This window comes from Engystomops pustulosus, chromosome 10 (assembly GCF_040894005.1).
Source record: "Engystomops pustulosus chromosome 10, aEngPut4.maternal, whole genome shotgun sequence".
Lineage (NCBI taxonomy): Eukaryota > Metazoa > Chordata > Amphibia > Anura > Leptodactylidae > Engystomops > Engystomops pustulosus.
The window spans coordinates 75,813,623-75,834,783 of NC_092420.1; the positions used below are offsets into that span (position 1 = coordinate 75,813,623).

Below are 21,161 nucleotides of genomic sequence, written 5' to 3' on the forward strand. Positions count from 1 at the left end.
TCTAGGAGACTTATGATAAATCTGCCCCACAGAATCAGGGATTCCTAACATCATCTATATTTATCATATCAGGAGTCCATGACCCAGGACAGTGTATTGCATTGAAAATAAATCCACAATTGGGGGAGATTTACCAGAAGTGTCTGATGTAAAATTGTTCTAGTTGCCCATGAAAACCAATCACAGCTCAGCTTTAATTTTATAAACAGCTGTAGGGAAATGAAAGCTGAGATCTGATTGGCCGCCATGGGAAACTAGAGCTATTCTTCTCTCTGACAAATTACTGCAATGAGTCTTGGGTGTGAAAGAGATAAAAATGAAATAAAATGATTCCAGGCGTCCTGATCATTGTTTTACACTCCAATATCTTTCTATACGAAGCCAGATTCTTTAGATTCTTTATATATTCTGATGATATCTATGATCTGTAGCTTGTGCTTTGTTGTTCTGCAAAAAAATCAGTAAAGATTTAATGAAATCAGAATGAAATTAATAAGAAATAAATCACACGACAACACAGAATACGAATATAATAATAATAATAATAATAATTAATAATTCTTTATTTATATAGCGCACACAGATTACGCAGCGCTGCACAAGCATGTCAAATTGGTCCCTGTCCCCATGGGGCTCACAATCTAAACAGCCTAACAGTATGTTTTGAAGTGTGGGAGGAAACCGGAGTACCCGGAGGAAACCCACGCAAACACGGAGAGAACATACAAACTCTTTGCAGATGTTGACCTGAGTGGGAATATTCATTGTATCACGTACAGATCCCGCGCACAATGTGATGGATGACGTAAGGTAAAAAGCGATAAATCAGCCATTTTCTTTATTCTCACTTCCCTTGGAAAAACCTGTTTGCAGTCATTCATTTCTCACTTCCACTGCTATTTGGGAGCAGTCAGCCCTCTCATGTGATCCTGCAGAGGAGCAGCTGATCAGCATTGCAGAGGATTGTGGGAGTTGTAGTCTAAGGAGGATGACTCATTTTTTGTTATATCTGGGTTCACAGTGATCAAATAACTTTTGCACATTTTTGTGCTTAGCCACATAGACTACCGCATCCCCCAGGGGAAAAATTACAAAATTTCTATAATACACAGAACCTAATAATCTGGATGTGGGTGACTGCTCCTCCCAGCATGAAGCAGACAGGGACAGGTCATGTGATATTAGCACATAAAGCTCAGCCACAGAGCAGCGTATAGCAGAGAGAAGAGGCTGACAGCGAGGTACGGTATTATGCTGAGCACTGCAGGCAGGATACACTGGTGATATACAATGCACTCATTGGTAGGATTTAAAGGGGCAGAACAATTCTGTTTTATTGCAGGTGTGATTGTTAGAGGTCTGACAACCGTCACTAATCCTAAAAACATGGGGTGTAGATTTTACGGCTGCTGTAGTTCTATCATAGCTGTTAACTTTACGGATATCTGTTGTTGCTTCTGCTTGAAAGACAATTTGGGACAAGATGGTGATACTACATATTATGCGTCCGAATATGTGATCTGAAAATCCTCAGGGCGCTTTCATATGTTGTGTTTTGGCCTGTGTTTTCATTGTGTTTGAAACACATTACAACAGCTGAGGAGAGGTGATTTGCCCAATTACATTACTGTTAACATTTATGTTTACAAAACGCATTGTAAATGTGATGTTAACAAATAAGTTAACAAAGTGTTACATTTGTTGTGGATATTTCCAGGAGTGGCACGCCAGTTTTCTGGTGTACAAGCCCTGAAAAAAAAAACACGTTTACTAGCGAATAGAGATTCCTATTCGGGTTTGGCCTCATGAACCAGACATGTAACCGGAAAGGCGGCTGAACAGCAAATCCGGCAAGTTAAGGCCAACCATAGCCATGGCTAGTTGCTAATGGGCATCAATTTACCGGATTGGCTGTTCGGGTCGTGCAGCCGAACCCGAATGGGAACTGCAGGTTTGCTCATCTCTACTAGTTAACCACCAGGTTTTGTTTTGTTTTGGAGTGTGGGAGGAAACCGGAGGACCCACGGAGGAAAACCCACGCAAACACGGAGAGAACATACAAACTATTTGCGGATGTTAACTTGGGTGCTGCAAGGCAGAAGTGCTACCCACTCAGCCACCGTGCCGCCCTAGTATATAAGTTATTGGGTTATGAATTAATTATATAATGACATACCAAACATTATGAAATTATAGTTTCAGATTCTGACTTTCCTTGTTGTATGTTTCCCTTTATATTTTTAGTTGCTGTATTGTTTCTAGAAAGAAGGATGTAGTTGTGCAGCGCCAGCATATCTGTATCCTGTTCATCTGCTCTACATGACCCTTTGTTATAGTTTAATCCAACAACTGAACTGTAACTGGACGTAAAAGCTCGACTAACCCCCTGTTCTTAAAGGGAATCTCTGCTTACCCATCATAATCATTAATGGCACCAGTAAATCAGTTATTTAGATAAGTAACTCTCTCTGACACTTTCATGGAAGAGACACGGCCGTGTACAGAGACTTCAGCCAATGCTTCATAGGAATAAAGTTATAAAAAGTTTGTGGTTCTATAGTTTTGCCCTTTAAGGTGAGAAAGTAATGACAATGTTCATGCTTTGAATTTCGGATGCTTTCTCTAAACAGGATTGTGTTCATAGGTTTTGTACATTTTCCTAAAAATAATTCTGTTCCGTTTTATTCCTATTAATAGAATAATGGCGTCTGATGGAAAGAGACTGAAGGGGCTTATTGCTGCCACGTTTACACCAATGACTCTGAACTGGTGAGTGTCTCATTTCTAAGTCATACATGACTCTTATTCGTGCAAGTAACAGTATATTGACACACAACAATGTTGTTTTGCGTACCATATTTTTCGGACTATAAGGCGCACAAAAAATCCTTTGATTTTCTCAGAAATCAAAGGTGCGCCTTATAGTCCAGTGCGCCTTATATATGAACCGTACTTACAGATAACAGCTGCCTTGAACTGTGCCTTGAACTGTCATTCATCCTTATAATCCGGTGCGCCTTATATAAGAACCTAGATGTTTTAGCAGGCATTTATTGATGGTGCGCCTTATAGTCCGAAAAATATGTTAATGTACCACACAAGGGATTACCAGCCCATGGAAATTCCTTAGGCTTGGCATAGAGGCAGGTAATGTCTAGCCACGATTTCTTGATTGCTTTCCTTGCCCCTATGCTAAGTATCCATACAGTAAATTAAAAGGCACTGCATTGGATCAGAGCCTTGGGCAACATTGACCCATGTTCCTTTGTTTTCACAATGTAAAAAATGTCCAAAATTCAGTGTATATCATAAAATATCATAATAGAGATTCTTCTACAAAGCACTAAATGGTACATAGCCAAAAATTACAATAAATTCATGTCTACAGCTACCACTAGGGGGAGCTTTATACAGAGAGGTCCTACATGTCCATTAATAATGGCCACATGCTATTAAGACCCCTTGCGCACAGCCGTGGGAGCGCCCCTGGGCGCTGCATGCAGCACCTTCCAGTGCCCTCCGGTATCCAGCGCTGCTGTCGCTCCAGTCCAGGCGCCATGTAAACAAACATGGCCGCCGGAGCAGCGTTTGTTTACATGGCGGACCAGAGCGACAGCAGCGCTGGATACCGGAGGGCACTGGAAGGTAAGTACATCTTTATTGTTTTAAGCAGCCCGCTCCCGGCCACCTACAGTTTTTTTCGGAACTCTCAGACAACCCCTTTAAGTAAATCACCTCTCAGCTGTTGTAATGTGTTTCAAAACGTAATGTAAACGCAATGTGTGAGGTGCCCTTAGGGTGCAGACCTCGTGGCGGAGGTCCGGGGGCGTAGCGGAGACCCGACGGGACGCGACGCCGAGACGAGACGCGGAACGCGGGGAAGGTGAGCGGTGAAGGTGAGGGGGAGGTGGAGAATCGAATACTTACATAGGTCCCCGCTACTGGAGACAGCAGATCTCCAGCGGGAACTGCAGACCACGCGGCAGAAGTTGTTCGTGCCGCGTGGTCTGCAGTTCCCGCTGGAGATCTGCTGTCTCCGGTAGCGGGGACCTATGTAAGTAGGGTCCGCTGCCCTCCTATAGGGCGCACCGGACTATAAGGCGCACTTTGGATTTCCAAGGAAATCCAAGGCTTTTAAGTGCGCCTTATAGTCCGGAAAATACGGTAACTAAAAACTATGATAAAAAAATAAATCTGTTTGTAAACTTAAATGCAACTAACCTGATGTGAGTCCAATGAAGCCCTGCATATTCAGTGGTTACTTGCATCACTCTGCCTCCTTGTTCCTGATTGACAGGTCTCACTGCTATAATATGCTGCTGTATGAAATATTGAGAGAGAGAACTCTGTTACATCATTGGGCACTTAAAGGCCATGGTGATATCATCTAAGGTCCTATTACATCTGCAACGTTTACCCCATGTATATATCTGAGTACATGATATCACAGCATGCTTCCATGGACTTCTACTCCTCCCTTCATTCTTTATGGAGACATGCTGTGATTTCATGTGATCAGATACATACATGGGGTAGATGTTATAGTTGTAGGCAAGTACCTTAGCTAACATCACCCTGCTCACATGACATGATGTTCTGAGTACTTATAAGAGGCATAGGACATGGGGAAGAGTAGATGTGAGGGGCCGGCCTAGCAGGGCACACCCCTCTGATGCCAGGGAATATAACATAAAGTTGATTTATGGGGGTGTAAGGAAAACAATATTTACCTAAAAGAAGGATGTCAGTTAGTTAATAGGCCTCTATGGGAACCTGCCACTAGCTGTATTTATGAAAATGTGACAGGTCCCCTCAAGGGTGGATTAAGACCAGAATGGGCCCCGGGCTGCATGAATAGCATAGTCCCTACAAGTCTAGAATCACTTTCTACATATGGTACTAGAATCAGCTTCTTGGGAAATGGTGGATGTGTACTTTCTGCTGCTTTCAATCTGGGGTTTCAGGACCTTTGGAAGACCTTGAAAGTACCTAAAATGGTTCTAGTGCATATGTATATCGAGAGCAGAAACAGATGTATGAGGATTTCAGGAGTCAAGGTCCTTTGCAGTATAAAATATGGTGGGCGGTTTGTGTGGCCATGGGCCCCCTAAAAGGCTTGGGCCCCGTACTACCACCCAAACCGCCTATATTCCAATCAACTTCTACTACTGGGTGTTCTCTCATAACACGGAGTTACATGCCATTTGTTTTGATGCTTTTTGTGACAAAAAGATCAGGGGATTCAACACACAGAAACCCCTTCCATTCAACTGAATCCGGCTGCATCAATTCCAGTGGATCTGGAATTGCTCCATTCTATGTTTAGTGGCCAGGTTGTGTTACTGCAGACTGCAGTTCTGTTTGGTTTTTTTTTTGTCGATACTGGCACCTGAATCGTCTGATTGCTTGAGTGCTGGATCATCTCCCATCTGAGATCAATCTTTTTTCATGTTTGAATACTACAGCTGCACCCCAAAGTCAGGGATGTTATTCCTATATATTGCTAGGAGCCCCTGTCTGCTCTTGTGAATACAACCCTATACTGTAATCATGTTTTCATTATAGGGCTGTATTCACACACAAGGGGAGATTTAGCATCAAGTTGGTAAAACCAATCAGAGCTCAGCTTTAATTTTATAAATAGCTGTGGAAAAAAGAAAGCTGTGCTCTGATTGGTTGTCATGGGCAACTAGAACAGTTCTGCTCTAGGAGACTTATGATAAATCTGCCCCACAGAATCAGGGATTCCTAACATCATCTATATTTATCATATCAGGAGTCCATGACCCAGGACAGTGTATTGCATTGAAAATAAATCCACAATTGGGGGAGATTTACCAGAAGTGTCTGATGTAAAATTGTTCTAGTTGCCCATGAAAACCAATCACAGCTCAGCTTTAATTTTATAAACAGCTGTAGGGAAATGAAAGCTGAGATCTGATTGGCCGCCATGGGAAACTAGAGCTATTCTTCTCTCTGACAAATTACTGCAATGAGTCTTGGGTGTGAAAGAGATAAAAATGAAATAAAATGATTCCAGGCGTCCTGATCATTGTTTTACACTCCAATATCTTTCTATACGAAGCCAGATTCTTTAGATTCTTTATATATTCTGATGATATCTATGATCTGTAGCTTGTGCTTTGTTGTTCTGCAAAAAAATCAGTAAAGATTTAATGAAATCAGAATGAAATTAATAAGAAATAAATCACACGACAACACAGAATACGAATATTCATTGTATCACGTACAGATCCCGCGCACAATGTGATGGATGACGTAAGGTAAAAAGCGATAAATCAGCCATTTTCTTTATTCTCACTTCCCTTGGAAAAACCTGTTTGCAGTCATTCATTTCTCACTTCCACTGCTATTTGGGAGCAGTCAGCCCTCTCATGTGATCCTGCAGAGGAGCAGCTGATCAGCATTGCAGAGGATTGTGGGAGTTGTAGTCTAAGGAGGATGACTCATTTTTTGTTATATCTGGGTTCACAGTGATCAAATAACTTTTGCACATTTTTGTGCTTAGCCACATAGACTACCGCATCCCCCAGGGGAAAAATTACAAAATTTCTATAATACACAGAACCTAATAATCTGGATGTGGGTGACTGCTCCTCCCAGCATGAAGCAGACAGGGACAGGTCATGTGATATTAGCACATAAAGCTCAGCCACAGAGCAGCGTATAGCAGAGAGAAGAGGCTGACAGCGAGGTACGGTATTATGCTGAGCACTGCAGGCAGGATACACTGGTGATATACAATGCACTCATTGGTAGGATTTAAAGGGGCAGAACAATTCTGTTTTATTGCAGGTGTGATTGTTAGAGGTCTGACAACCGTCACTAATCCTAAAAACATGGGGTGTAGATTTTACGGCTGCTGTAGTTCTATCATAGCTGTTAACTTTACGGATATCTGTTGTTGCTTCTGCTTGAAAGACAATTTGGGACAAGATGGTGATACTACATATTATGCGTCCGAATATGTGATCTGAAAATCCTCAGGGCGCTTTCATATGTTGTGTTTTGGCCTGTGTTTTCATTGTGTTTGAAACACATTACAACAGCTGAGGAGAGGTGATTTGCCCAATTACATTACTGTTAACATTTATGTTTACAAAACGCATTGTAAATGTGATGTTAACAAATAAGTTAACAAAGTGTTACATTTGTTGTGGATATTTCCAGGAGTGGCACGCCAGTTTTCTGGTGTACAAGCCCTGAAAAAAAAAACACGTTTACTAGCGAATAGAGATTCCTATTCGGGTTTGGCCTCATGAACCAGACATGTAACCGGAAAGGCGGCTGAACAGCAAATCCGGCAAGTTAAGGCCAACCATAGCCATGGCTAGTTGCTAATGGGCATCAATTTACCGGATTGGCTGTTCGGGTCGTGCAGCCGAACCCGAATGGGAACTGCAGGTTTGCTCATCTCTACTAGTTAACCACCAGGTTTTGTTTTGTTTTGGAGTGTGGGAGGAAACCGGAGGACCCACGGAGGAAAACCCACGCAAACACGGAGAGAACATACAAACTATTTGCGGATGTTAACTTGGGTGCTGCAAGGCAGAAGTGCTACCCACTCAGCCACCGTGCCGCCCTAGTATATAAGTTATTGGGTTATGAATTAATTATATAATGACATACCAAACATTATGAAATTATAGTTTCAGATTCTGACTTTCCTTGTTGTATGTTTCCCTTTATATTTTTAGTTGCTGTATTGTTTCTAGAAAGAAGGATGTAGTTGTGCAGCGCCAGCATATCTGTATCCTGTTCATCTGCTCTACATGACCCTTTGTTATAGTTTAATCCAACAACTGAACTGTAACTGGACGTAAAAGCTCGACTAACCCCCTGTTCTTAAAGGGAATCTCTGCTTACCCATCATAATCATTAATGGCACCAGTAAATCAGTTATTTAGATAAGTAACTCTCTCTGACACTTTCATGGAAGAGACACGGCCGTGTACAGAGACTTCAGCCAATGCTTCATAGGAATAAAGTTATAAAAAGTTTGTGGTTCTATAGTTTTGCCCTTTAAGGTGAGAAAGTAATGACAATGTTCATGCTTTGAATTTCGGATGCTTTCTCTAAACAGGATTGTGTTCATAGGTTTTGTACATTTTCCTAAAAATAATTCTGTTCCGTTTTATTCCTATTAATAGAATAATGGCGTCTGATGGAAAGAGACTGAAGGGGCTTATTGCTGCCACGTTTACACCAATGACTCTGAACTGGTGAGTGTCTCATTTCTAAGTCATACATGACTCTTATTCGTGCAAGTAACAGTATATTGACACACAACAATGTTGTTTTGCGTACCATATTTTTCGGACTATAAGGCGCACAAAAAATCCTTTGATTTTCTCAGAAATCAAAGGTGCGCCTTATAGTCCAGTGCGCCTTATATATGAACCGTACTTACAGATAACAGCTGCCTTGAACTGTGCCTTGAACTGTCATTCATCCTTATAATCCGGTGCGCCTTATATAAGAACCTAGATGTTTTAGCAGGCATTTATTGATGGTGCGCCTTATAGTCCGAAAAATATGTTAATGTACCACACAAGGGATTACCAGCCCATGGAAATTCCTTAGGCTTGGCATAGAGGCAGGTAATGTCTAGCCACGATTTCTTGATTGCTTTCCTTGCCCCTATGCTAAGTATCCATACAGTAAATTAAAAGGCACTGCATTGGATCAGAGCCTTGGGCAACATTGACCCATGTTCCTTTGTTTTCACAATGTAAAAAATGTCCAAAATTCAGTGTATATCATAAAATATCATAATAGAGATTCTTCTACAAAGCACTAAATGGTACATAGCCAAAAATTACAATAAATTCATGTCTACAGCTACCACTAGGGGGAGCTTTATACAGAGAGGTCCTACATGTCCATTAATAATGGCCACATGCTATTAAGACCCCTTGCGCACAGCCGTGGGAGCGCCCCTGGGCGCTGCATGCAGCACCTTCCAGTGCCCTCCGGTATCCAGCGCTGCTGTCGCTCCAGTCCAGGCGCCATGTAAACAAACATGGCCGCCGGAGCAGCGTTTGTTTACATGGCGGACCAGAGCGACAGCAGCGCTGGATACCGGAGGGCACTGGAAGGTAAGTACATCTTTATTGTTTTAAGCAGCCCGCTCCCGGCCACCTACAGTTTTTTTCGGAACTCTCAGACAACCCCTTTAAGTAAATCACCTCTCAGCTGTTGTAATGTGTTTCAAAACGTAATGTAAACGCAATGTGTGAGGTGCCCTTAGGGTGCAGACCTCAGGTGCACCCCACTCCCAGGTGTGTAAAGCAGGAAGGGGGGACCACTGTGCAGGAGTAATACAGGAAAGGCATTCCTTTAGGCTCAGGATTTTTGGAGTTGCAGGAAGATGTGTTCCAACAACAAGAACAGATGCAAATAGGTGACAAGTGTTTGCTTGTTTATCGAATAATCGGAGAATCAATGATAGAATCAAATGTAACTATGGCTGGTTAGAGTGTTCTCTGCTGATAGATAATAGACTCTCAGAGGATTTACATGGGTTGACAACATATATGTGAAACTCAAAATATTTGGTTATCCTTTCCTTTCTTTCCTCTTCATAGTGAGGTCAATCTCTCCATCATTCAACAGTATGTAGACTACCTGGTACAGAAGCAGAAAATTAGGAATATATTCGGTAAGTTCAAAAAAAAATTTTTACCTTACAGTAAACTTTTATCATCATTTCGTAATAAGAAGTAAAGAAATGAGATGAGTTTCTAACATTCTCAGTTTTGACCAAACAGAGGGTCAGAAAGTGTTAGGTATCCGCCCTGGACATCTGTGTGACCATACCTGTGTATGTTGTTAGTAGGGGAAGGGCTTTATAAAATAAATGTGTGTTTCAGGATTGCAGCTGGACTTGGAGCTCTGGAGATGTGTCCTCACGATGCTGTGATCTTAGCTCTCTGCATAGAACTACTATGCAGCATCACTACTATACTCTGTGTAACTACTATAGTAGTCAACCAGGAGCCTGATACAGCAGCCACTGACAGCAGAGGGGACAGACTGGAAAAGTTCAGTGAAGACAGATCTTACAGCACAGCAGTGTGAGGACATTACAACAAAGTCCAGCTACAATCCTGAAATATAAAATTCATTTTTCACAGTTTTGTTACAATTAAAACATACAAGTATGATTACACAAGGACAATAACTAACACTGGCTGCAGTTTTGCGTGATCATTGATCATTTTTGCCTTTCATAATGTTAATATTTTGATTTTAACAATTTGGTGTTTTTTTCATGTTTTTCAGTCAATGGGACGACGGGAGAAGGGACGTCGCTCAGTGTTACAGAGAGAAAGAAACTTGCTGAGGAGTGGGTGAGGCATGCCAGAGGCAAGTGAGTAGTCTGCACTGAGGGTTATACCAAACCTAATATACTGTCCTAAAATATACTATATCTGGTGTAATACACTTCTCTATAATAATTTACACAAGTGGCTGCAATACATGCAAGACATCAATCAATTTTTCTCTATTTTTAGTGAATTTTAGTTTCACTTTTCCCGTAAATACAGATTACAGTATGTTACATCCATGCTCTGTAATGTTCTTCTCATACAGGATGGACAATGTGATTGTGCATGTCGGTTGCCTGAGCCTGGAAGAAACAAAAGATTTGGTGAGCATATGTCATATATTTGTTTTTTTAAATAAATTGTGTTACTATTTGTAATTTGTTTGAGACATATAATGGGGGAGAAAAAGCAGAATGGGTGAGACATACAATACAACGTGTTCCAGAATTTTGGCCTTTAACAAAATCTTCCATCAAAATCCATCATGATAAATCAGGGACACTTACTCATAGATCCAGGCACAGGGACTGTGGTATTCTTGTATTCGTTATCCTTGGCCTCCTTGCTTCTATAATCAACTTTTAAAATGATGCTAATAAGCCTGATTTGGCTTTACCGGCTGTTACATGGTCTCCCCTCCACTCTGCTCCCTCAGCACTTGTACAGTAAACCGGAAGTGCTGAGGATGCAGAGGGGAGGGTGAGGCAGTGTAACAGCCTGTAAAGTCAGATCACAGAGGGGCTAGGGCAGTGATGGCGAACCTTTTAGAGGCCGAGTGCCCAAAATGCAACCCAAACCCTTCTGACTTGAAGTGAAGTGCCAACACAAAAATTTAACTAGAATAACAAGGTTTTAATTGAGAAAACGAGCCATAGAGAGACACCCCCCCCCCACCATATACGTAATATAGTATAAAATGCATACAGCTTGTCACCATGTAGTATAAAATGCATAAAGCTTGTCGCCATGTAGTATAAAATGCATAAAGCTTGTCGCCATGTAGTATAAAATGCATACAGAATGCCGCCAAGTAGTATAAAATGCATACAGAATGTCGCCATGTAGTATAAAATGCATACAGAATGCCGCCAAGTAGTATAAAATGCATACAGAATGTCGCCATGTAGTATAAAATGCATACAGAATGTCGCCATGTAGTATAAAATGCATACAGAATGCCGCCAAGTAGTATAAAATGCATACAGAATGTCGCCATGTAGTATAAAATGCATACAGAATGCCGCCAAGTAGTATAAAATGCATACAGAATGTCGCCATGTAGTATAAAATGCATACAGAATGCCGCCAAGTAGTATAAAATGCATACAGAATGTCGCCATGTAGTATAAAATGCATACAGAATGCCGCCAAGTAGTATAAAATGCATACAGAATGTCGCCATGTAGTATAAAATGCATACAGAATGCCGCCAAGTAGTATAAAATGCATACAGAATGTCGCCATGTAGTATAAAATGCATACAGAATGCCGCCAAGTAGTATAAAATGCATACAGAATGTCGCCATGTAGTATAAAATGCATACAGAATGCCGCCAAGTAGTATAAAATGCATACAGAATGTCGCCATGTAGTATAAAATGCATACAGAATGCCGCCAAGTAGTATAAAATGCATACAGAATGCCGCCATGTATGATAAAATGCATACAGCTTATCGCCATGTAGTATAAAATACATACAGAATATATATATATATATATATATATATATATATATATATATATATATATACACATATAAACACCTACATATACACATTACATACATATACACATACATATACTCATTACATACATATACATATTAATATACTCATTACATACATATACATATTACATACATATACACATACATATACTCATTACATACATATACACATACATATACTCATTACATACATATACATATTACATACATATACATATTACATACATATACACAGATAAACTTACTTTATTTTCTTTTATTCTACAGAAGGTTCTCCAGGAATGCATGCAGGTTACACTGTATGCATTCTGCACTCCCACCTGGAGCGGAGGAGAGGGGGGCTACGGAGTGGAGGAGAGGGGGCTACGGAGTGGAGGAGAGGGGGGCCACGGAGCGGTAGAGAGGGGGGCTACGGAGAGGTAGAGAGGGGGCTATGGAGCGGAGGAGAGGGGGGCTACGGAACGGGACAGAGGGAGCAAAGCAGTGCGGAGCGGACCGGGACAGAGTAGAGCGGACAGGGAGGGAGCACGGCAGAGCGGAGCGGCCCGGGATAATTAATGCGCATGCGCGGTTTCTATGGGAGCGACTGAAACTTTCAGCGCTTCCCAAGTTACCGCGCATGCGCAAAAACACTGCGGTTCTGTCTATGGAGCGGCGCGTAGTTCCGCCGCTCGCATAGACCAAATTTTTACGGGCAGCGGGCAGAGGCTTACTGGTGACGGTACGCGTGCCAACAGAAACGGCTTCGCGTGCCGTCTGTGGCACGCGTGCCATAGGTTCGCCATCGCTGGGCTAGGGTAACCCCTCAGGATCATTAGCATAATTTAGGAAGGAAGCAATGGATAACAGATACATGAGGATTACCACAGTCCTGGGGCCTGTATCTATGTTGAAGTGTCCCTGGTTTTCATGATGGATTTTGATGGTAGATTTCCTTTAATAGCACAAAAAATATGTTGCATTATGTCACACAAAGTTTTTTTTGGTTTTTTTTTTTTACATCTTTTCCTCATTTTATTTCTTCCAAGATAATAGGATGTGATTTCTAGGAAAAAGTGGGCTTGGCCTAAGTTGCACTAATATGTAACGAAAATACTCCACATTCTGAATGCCATTTACATGTATAAAATAAGCCTAATAATAGGAGGTAAAAGCTAGACTGCAGCCTATACTGTATATTATCTGTCAGTGTGATGTGCCTGGAGCCCGGATCTGTCTAATCTAGCATCGCAGTGTTTGAGTTTATTTGCATCAATTGATTGGATTAATGAAAAGTGTCCAAACATTGTCTAACTCTCCAAGTTAGATGGAAAGGATTAAACTGCACCAAATTAATCAAGATCAATGTGTCAAATGTCAATAATAACTTATTGAGTTATCTTCTATTCTGCAGACCGGAGATAACTTGCTGCGGTGGGACCCCTATGGTTCATGAGAAAGGGGGTCCATTGTACCCCCAAATTAATCAATTAATCCATTCACTGTCCATATCATTGAAGTAGCTAAATACTGTGCTCGACTACATCCATAGAGATGAATAGAGAAGCCGGGTGTATGATTAATACATTTCCCCCAGTGGAGATGCTGCAGTGAATTTAATTTCTCTTCTGCTGCACTTCCATGTGAAAAACATTGTACACTCTGGCAGACATTGCTATTAATGCCTACAATGGAGTCACCTCTTGTTCTTCATCAGGCCGCTCATGCTGCTTCCTGCGGAGCTAATGCCATCGCTGCTGTGAGCCCTTCATTCATCAAGCCTTCAAGTCCAGGTATTACATTGAGATTGGACTACGGTACTTATCCTTAAAATTGGATCTTCATCTGCAGCTCACATTCCTGACTATGTGTGTAACTGACTGTATTTCCAGTTCTGTAGCACATAAAATCCTGATTCTCATGCAATTTGTAAGATGAGATTATTATATTCATGGTTCTACCAAATACCTACATACTGGGGGTCATTTACTAAGGACCCGATTCGCGTTTTCCCGACGTGTTACCCGAATATTTCCGATTTGCGACGATTGTACCTGAATTGCCCCAGGATTTTGGCGCACACGATCGGATTGTGGCGCATCGGCGCTGGCATGCACGCGACGGAAATCGGGGGGCGAACCTGACGTATTCGGAAAAACCGCCGCATTTAAAAACCAAAATTGTGTCGCTTGGGACGCGCTTACCTTCACCTGCTCCAGCTCAGTGTATTCCGGCGCGTTCAGTTGATTTTCAGCGCAGCAGCGCCACCTGGTGGACGGCGGAGGAACTACCTTCATAAATCCCGTCCGGACCCGAATCCTGTTCAGAGAACGCGCCGCTGGATCGCGAATGGGCCGGGTAAGTAAATCTGCCCCACTGTATTCAGTATAAGACTTATCCCTACATAAAAACTGAAAATTAAACATTACAATGATTTAATGAAAATATGGAGGACCTAATTGCATCATTTAGTGATGGGGAGGGGAGCTAAAATTTTTCAATGACCTCAGGCGGAGCGGTCAGAGATAGGGGGCCCGCAGGCCATATAATGCCCAGGTCTATTCTAGATTCTTTAGAGCTAAAGATAGGATCTAAAGTGATGCTATTCTTCCATTGTCTAATAATGACTCATCTCAAGCAAAAGTGACCCTCTTTAGCTTATTTGCATATGAATTTGTAGGTGATTTCTTTTTTTATTCTCTCCTACAGATGCATTAGTTCTGTACCTTAAAGAAGTGGCTTCTGCTGCGCCGAGTCTTCCGTTCTATTACTATCACATTCCTTGCCTCACTGGTATAACATGTGAGTAGCACCTCTGGGGGATTTTTCCATGTTTTTAACCATTTTTAAATGTTTCTACTCCCTTTATTAGAGGCAAAAATGGCACATATTGGCACAAAGTAGGTGTCAAATGGAGGAACTCTGCTAGTGGGATCCCTCTACACCGTATGCACATAATATATCATAACAAATCAATAACTTGTTTCTCACAGTTCGGGTGAGTGATCTGATTGGCAGGATGAAAGTTCACATCCCATCTTTCCGAGGAGTGAAGTTTAGTGACACTAACCTTTTAGACTTCAGCATGTGCGTACACGAATATAGAGAATATGATTGTCTTTACGGCGTGGATGAGGCAAGTGTTTCATTGTAATTTCCACTGTAATACTAGAGGTAATAGAAGTCACAAACCATTTACTCATAGTAATGTTTTTTTGTTTGCAGCAACTTCTGGGGGCCTTGGCGTGTGGGGCTCATGGAGCTGTGGGCAGGTAATTTAGGATCGCTTCAATCATTTTCATTTCACTTCCCAACCTGGATACATAGTGGCATAGAAAATGTAAAGGATTGTCTCGGGACTAACTCGGGAAACTAACAAGCGCCAAAATGTAAGAAACTTGTTTAAGGTTCTATGGCAGACTCCGGAATTTCAATAATTTCTCGCAAATAATGGCACGTACACAGGATATTCCATAAGTGTCCAGAGGAAAGCAGCTTGGTGTAAACTGGATTATGTAGTCATAGAAAGACCCTTTTAATATGGTTTTTGGGGTGTGGCCGGAGGGTTTTCTCTACAGATGAGCGGACCTCATGGTCGGGTTTGGGCGCCTGACATGGACATATTGGGGCACATTTACTTACTCGTTCCTTGGAGTTCACAGAAAGTGCATTGTCCGACGATAATGCACTGTGCCGCGATTCACTAAGATCGTGCACCTGATATCCTGCATGTGTCGCTTCGCTGCTCAGGTCCAACAGTTCATCATCTTCTTCCTGCTGCATGTAAGTGCATTGTCTTGTGACACAATTTGAAACTTAAATCCTGTGCTCAGGCCGAATCAGTCGGATAGTCAGTCGGCACGCCCCCCGATTTCTGTCGCATGAAAGCCAGCAAAGCTGCGCCACAATCCGATCACGTGCGACAGAATGCCAGCGCAAACCCCTGTTAAATACCTGTCAAAGCTGCGCAAATCCCGAAAACGGCGAACAAACAGACGAAAGTGCGATCCGCGATTCTTAGTAAATAAGCCCCATTGCCTGATTGGTGGCCAAACAGCCAATCCAGCAAATTAATTGGTCAGGGGGTCACCTGAACCCCACCTTCGGGTCCGCTCATCTCTAGTCTGCTCTTAATTTGACCATTTGTGTAATGGGAATGAATCAATTATTTTTTAACAGCACATACAACTACCTGGGTGCCACGGCCCATAAAATGCTGGCTGCTTTTGAGGAAGGAGACTTGGAGCAGGCCAGAAAGATTCAGGTATGTTGTTAAACGGAATGTATTATCCCCCCAAAAAAAAAATTTGGTATTTTTTTAAAGTTGTTTTTCGTTACTATAAACTAGAGAAGCCACAATAGGCCACCGCTTCTGGTTTCCTAAATCTCACTTGACAGCAATGTTGTTCTAGGCCGACTTGATCGAACATGTAAAAGTTTTTTTGCCCTAAATTTTCCACCTCCTAGTTCCTGAGCACCATTGCTTTGTGAATACTTTTTTCATAAAGGCGACTTATCTGAGATTTCTGTATTTTTTGGAAACATTCTTGGATGAGCATAACACAGCAGGTGCAGATGGCCTCAGATAAAGCCCTTGTGGGCCGCCATTACGGTGTTCTCAGGTCAACCTCCAGTTTTTAGACGTTTATCCCCCATCATGTCAACCTATTGTGTAAATAGTAGGAATCCTAATACACTTAAATACATTAACAAGTATAAATTTATATTGTTTAAAATTTAGAATTTTATTTTTATATATTTATAATGTGTAATTTTCTTTTATTTCAGTACCGAATCCAGGAGTTGATAAGCTTTGTATTTGCCATGGGTATGTTATTTCTAACATTATAAATCATTTGTGATTGGTTTCTATGTATATTTGAATCACAGCCTCCTTATCATGTCTGCCCTTAAAAGGGGTTTTCCCACAAAGAAAAGTCCACGGGATAGAGCCTAACTTACTGATCAGTGGGGGTATCGGTACCGAGACCCCTACAGATCACAAAAACGAGGGGTCCCTTTTTGCTCCGTCAGACTGATGGAGCAGACAGCCGAGTATGATTGTTCTGCTCCATTAAAGGGGTTATCCGGGTGTTAAAAAATACTGAGGGCCGGGCTGGGGTGGGCTAGTTAAACATAATAAACATGCACTTACCTCGTCCGGCGCTGCCGATGTCCCGCGCCGCGGTCCGTCTCTTCTGTGCGCCAGTTTGTATACAGGGGTGCACAGAGAGCTTCCGGGCGGCCCAAAGCGCCCATCCGACACCATCTCCCAGCGCTTACAACACTGAGAGATAGGGACAGATGGGAGGAGCCGGCCACATCGTGAACCGGAAGCTGCCTCTGCGCAGCTTCTGTGCTCCTGTAAACAGACAGGGGCACGGATCGAAGGGACCGCGGCGCGGGACATCGGCGGTGCCGGAGGAAATAAGTACAAGTTTATAATGTTTAACTAGCCCACCCCAGCCCGGCCCTCAGTAATTTTTAACAGCCAGATAACCCCTTTAATCTCTATGGAGCTGTCGGAAATTGCCGAGCACTGTGCTCAGCAATCTCCGTCAGCTCCATAGAAATTAATTGAGCAGAACGGTCACCCACGGCCGTCTGCTCCATTAGTCTGACTAAGCGAAGAGGGGTCAGTTTTTGTGATCTGTGGGGGTCTCAGCACTGAGACCCCCAATGATCAGCAAATTAGGCCCTATCCACTTTTGTTCGTTGGGAAAACCCCTTTAAGCCACCATTGTTTTAAAATTAGTGGTTAACCTTTGACAGCATCGTCCAAAGCCCTTTAAGAGTAAGGAATAAAAAGCTGATAGGTGAGGGTGAGCATGTTATTTCGTACTTTTAAAGGGGTTTGATGGGACCCCCATCAATCCGGAGAACAGGGCTCCATTCTCACTATTGGGTTGAGAGGCAGGTTGAGCATTCATTGGACCCCACTTGTCAATAGTGAGGCAAACTGACTGGCGCAGGGTCTTCAATAATCGCACGTTCTACACGCTCCAATCATGCTTCAACTGAGCAAACCGTTATTTTCTCTGGTGCACTCGGTTTAACTTTTGTGCACCACATTTCTGTTGGACTTTTGACACGAATGTGGCACATGGTGCGAATCGACACCAGAACGCCCCTTTAGGTGCAGAGTTATGTGTTCCGGCGGGCACAGTGCAGCTGTGACACAAAACTGGCGCAAACATTTCATAAATACTTGTGCAAGCACTTTGCAAATGTATATATGCACAAAGTATGGCAAAAAACTGTCGCAGCCAGTTTAATAAAAGTGACCTATTGTCTTTGTATGTGCCGGAGATAGCAGAGCGCTGAGCTAAGCAATTTCCAACATTCCCTTAGTCGTGCTATGCTTGTCCTGGCGTTCAACCCAATAGTGACAACGGGACCCAGTTCTTTCTCTCATGTTCCATGTTTTTACATGATCTTGTTTTTCATCCTTTTGAAGGTTGGGGACTGGCAGAATTTAAAAACATTATGTCAGATGTATCTAAAATAGACCTAGGACCACCAAGACTACCACTGGTCTCCACCTTCAAAGCAGATCATCCAGGAAAAATCAGAGAAGAAATGAAGAGGCTGGATCTTATATGAGGGAGGAAAGGCGCCCCTGACCGTGTACCCCCAATGATCAGTGCCCGCTCCTCACCACTGTGGTAGAGGGACCTTCTGCTCCGGCACTGGACCTTCAAGGCAACTAATTTCTGTACTAATAATAGCTGTAATGATCTAAAAATAACCAAAATATGATTCACTAATATATATGTCAGAACACTGCCCCGTTCTTATGCTCACACTTGTCCTCTAATTACATTATACTTAAAGTATTTGAAAGCCAAGTTTGAAAAATGTTTAATATATTTTTTTTGGGGGGGGACAAATGGATTTTAATAATTTTTCCAAAACCACTTAATCACACTAGATTTGTAAGGGTGAATGCCCATGGAAAAGAGGATAAGGGGATGAGAATCCTTTTAAAGGGGCTGTTTCTAGCCAAGTGCTGTGCTCACCAATTTCCGATGCTCCCATAATATAGACTGGAGCATCAGAACATTTGCTCAACGTGCCATTTCATCGGTCAGTACTGGACCTCCTGAATGGTGGAGATTCCCGCAGTCGGGCCCCAACCCATCAGATCCCACTATACTGTGCATAGCAGATATCAATCAAACTTGGCCAATGCCTTTAACAGAGACCCACTTGTTCAGGTACAGTATTGTATGTAGTTTATTTAGTTTGGGTTTCAGGTTCCATCAACTCTGTCACCTATGTACAATTAATTTTAGAGATAACCCTTATAGATGTGAATGCTGCATCTCCTTTACACACTATGGAAAATTGCCATGCAGAAATAGGAAATTCTTCCTCATGTTATTTCACTTTCCTAATTCCAATATGGTATTTGTGGGTTTTTTTGGTGTTAGAATGTCAACAATGTTCATACTGTTCTTCAATTTTCTTAGTCTTGTTCTACAAAAAAAAAGTTTCTTACTGCTGTCACTTTGAACTAAAAATTATTTTTGTACTTTTATATGTGGAGATGTAACAAGTGGGAAATAATAAACCCGTTGTTGTCAAAATGCCTTGCCTTTTTCTTTATACGTAATATGGCATTGAGATATTGGGTGGAGAGACTTGTTTTCACCAATTGTATTTAATCACCAACACAATATAGAATCATTGTTTGGTTTTGTATTTGTCGCCCTCTTTCTTAGTTTGTGACCTAATGGGCCAGATCCAGGGTGTTTTGCCTCACTCTTGATAAATTTGGGCCAATGACCTGTTCCCCTAACCAATTTGTATGGTGCCAGTGTATATGTGATATAGTGTAATATCAGCCAAGAACTCATTTCATTTCTGTGCCCTTCTCCTCTGTGTAATAGGCAACATGTTATGGAGCAATAGAGCACTGTGTACATTGGAGCATATATGTATGTAGCTGCTTAGAGTGCACAAAAAAAATGCTGAGCAGATTTCTCAGTCTAGTATCTGTAGATAGAATGTTATAGAGCAGGAGGAGCTAAGCAGATTATACTTTGTATTGTGAACAAATTTGAATGCAGAAAATCTCCAGTGCAATACAGCAGCATTTCGTAGACAATACAGATTTTTGCATGGGTTTTTATTTTGAAATAAAGTCTATGGACATGCGAAAGTCTGCCTCAAATCCGCGATATGATGCATATTTTCTTCTTGAAATGACAGAATAGATGAAAAAAAAAAGAAGCAAGAGATTGAGCATGTGCCCTGCCGTCCCATTCAGTGTCCATGCAGGAGTCCAACACTCCTCTAGGATAGGTCATGGATGGGGGGGGTCTCACTCATGGCCCCCCACTATTTGGAGGCATTCAGGTGATATAAGCCATAGTTGTGCCTGGGATTACAGCTCCGTCCCTTTCAGTTAGATAGGACTTAATGGCAGAAGGGACCACACGGATGATGACCACGACGTCAGTCACTAAGAAATGGCACCAGGACTCCCCTTATTGTGCCACAAATCAACATAAAATCACTGTAATAACCCTGCAACTTTATTCTGCAATATCCACTGCAGATTACAGCATAATACAGCCGCTGCAGAACGTATGAGACATGGACAAGTGTTCTGTACGTGCTGCGGATATTCACCTGCGGAGGAGATTTTACATCTGCAGCAATTTTATATGTGGATTTTCAGCACAACAACAAGTAGCAAGAATCTCTCTCACCCTGCTAATATAAAAGAGAAGGACAAAAGACAAACGCCAACAGATAATGTTTTTAATCTTTTTTTATTTATTATTTTTAGCAGCAGTAAGCAACATTGTAATGAAATATTACCGGCTTTTGATAAAATAATGAGTGCAGCGACTCTCAGGTCAAAATCAGAGACCGCAGAGCCCCCGCACCCAGAGATCCAGGGGAAGGCAAAGAAACCCCCAGAGTATTTACCTCTGGTGGGAAAAAAATTCCTTCCTGACCCCAAAGCTGGCGATTGGATTCCTCCCTGGAATCTACATCTAATGTGTATCTGTAAGTAAATAGCAATGTGTTACATCACAATATCCGGCTCCAATCTAGAGTTTACAATATAAATCTTGCTAATAACAGCTTA

General features: G+C 42.0%; 1 protein-coding gene and 1 long non-coding RNA gene across 5 annotated transcripts; one reads left to right on the forward strand and one right to left on the reverse strand.

The window, feature by feature from the left end:
• Nucleotides 1-2: 2 nt before the first annotated feature.
• LOC140105094 (uncharacterized) lies at nt 3-5,673 on the reverse strand. Its single transcript, XR_011850496.1, has 3 exons — nt 5,390-5,673; nt 4,222-4,319; nt 3-447 (listed from the first exon to the last, which is right to left on the reverse strand). It is a non-coding gene; the product is annotated as an uncharacterized lncRNA (long non-coding RNA).
• Nucleotides 928-19,650, forward strand: NPL (N-acetylneuraminate pyruvate lyase). 4 transcript variants are annotated; one of them, XM_072128990.1, is made up of 13 exons: nt 928-1,241; nt 2,698-2,769; nt 8,172-8,243; nt 9,609-9,682; nt 10,306-10,393; nt 10,618-10,675; nt 13,776-13,851; nt 14,768-14,860; nt 15,052-15,194; nt 15,284-15,330; nt 16,238-16,322; nt 16,847-16,886; nt 18,516-19,650. In XM_072128990.1, exons 3-13 carry the CDS (start codon nt 8,176-8,178, stop codon nt 18,659-18,661), a joined length of 918 nt encoding a protein of 305 aa, XP_071985091.1. In that variant the 5' UTR covers nt 928-1,241; nt 2,698-2,769; nt 8,172-8,175; the 3' UTR covers nt 18,662-19,650. The 4 variants fall into 4 exon arrangements, with proteins under 4 accessions (XP_071985091.1, XP_071985092.1, XP_071985093.1 ...); XM_072128991.1 differs by lacking the exon at nt 928-1,241 and adding an exon at nt 2,289-2,574; XM_072128992.1 differs by lacking the exons at nt 928-1,241; nt 2,698-2,769 and adding an exon at nt 6,389-6,715.
• Nucleotides 19,651-21,161: the final 1,511 nt, after the last annotated feature.

Bases quoted from the DNA above. Each gene is read 5' to 3' on its own strand.
- NPL (XM_072128990.1), top strand. From the start codon at position 8,176: ATGGCGTCTGATGGAAAGAGACTGAAGGGGCTTATTGCTGCCACGTTT. The intron at 10,394-10,617 runs GTGAGTAGTCTG...CTTCTCATACAG, and splicing joins GTGAGGCATGCCAGAGGCAA to GATGGACAATGTGATTGTGC. The intron at 16,887-18,515 runs GTATGTTATTTC...ATCCTTTTGAAG, and splicing joins AAGCTTTGTATTTGCCATGG to GTTGGGGACTGGCAGAATTT.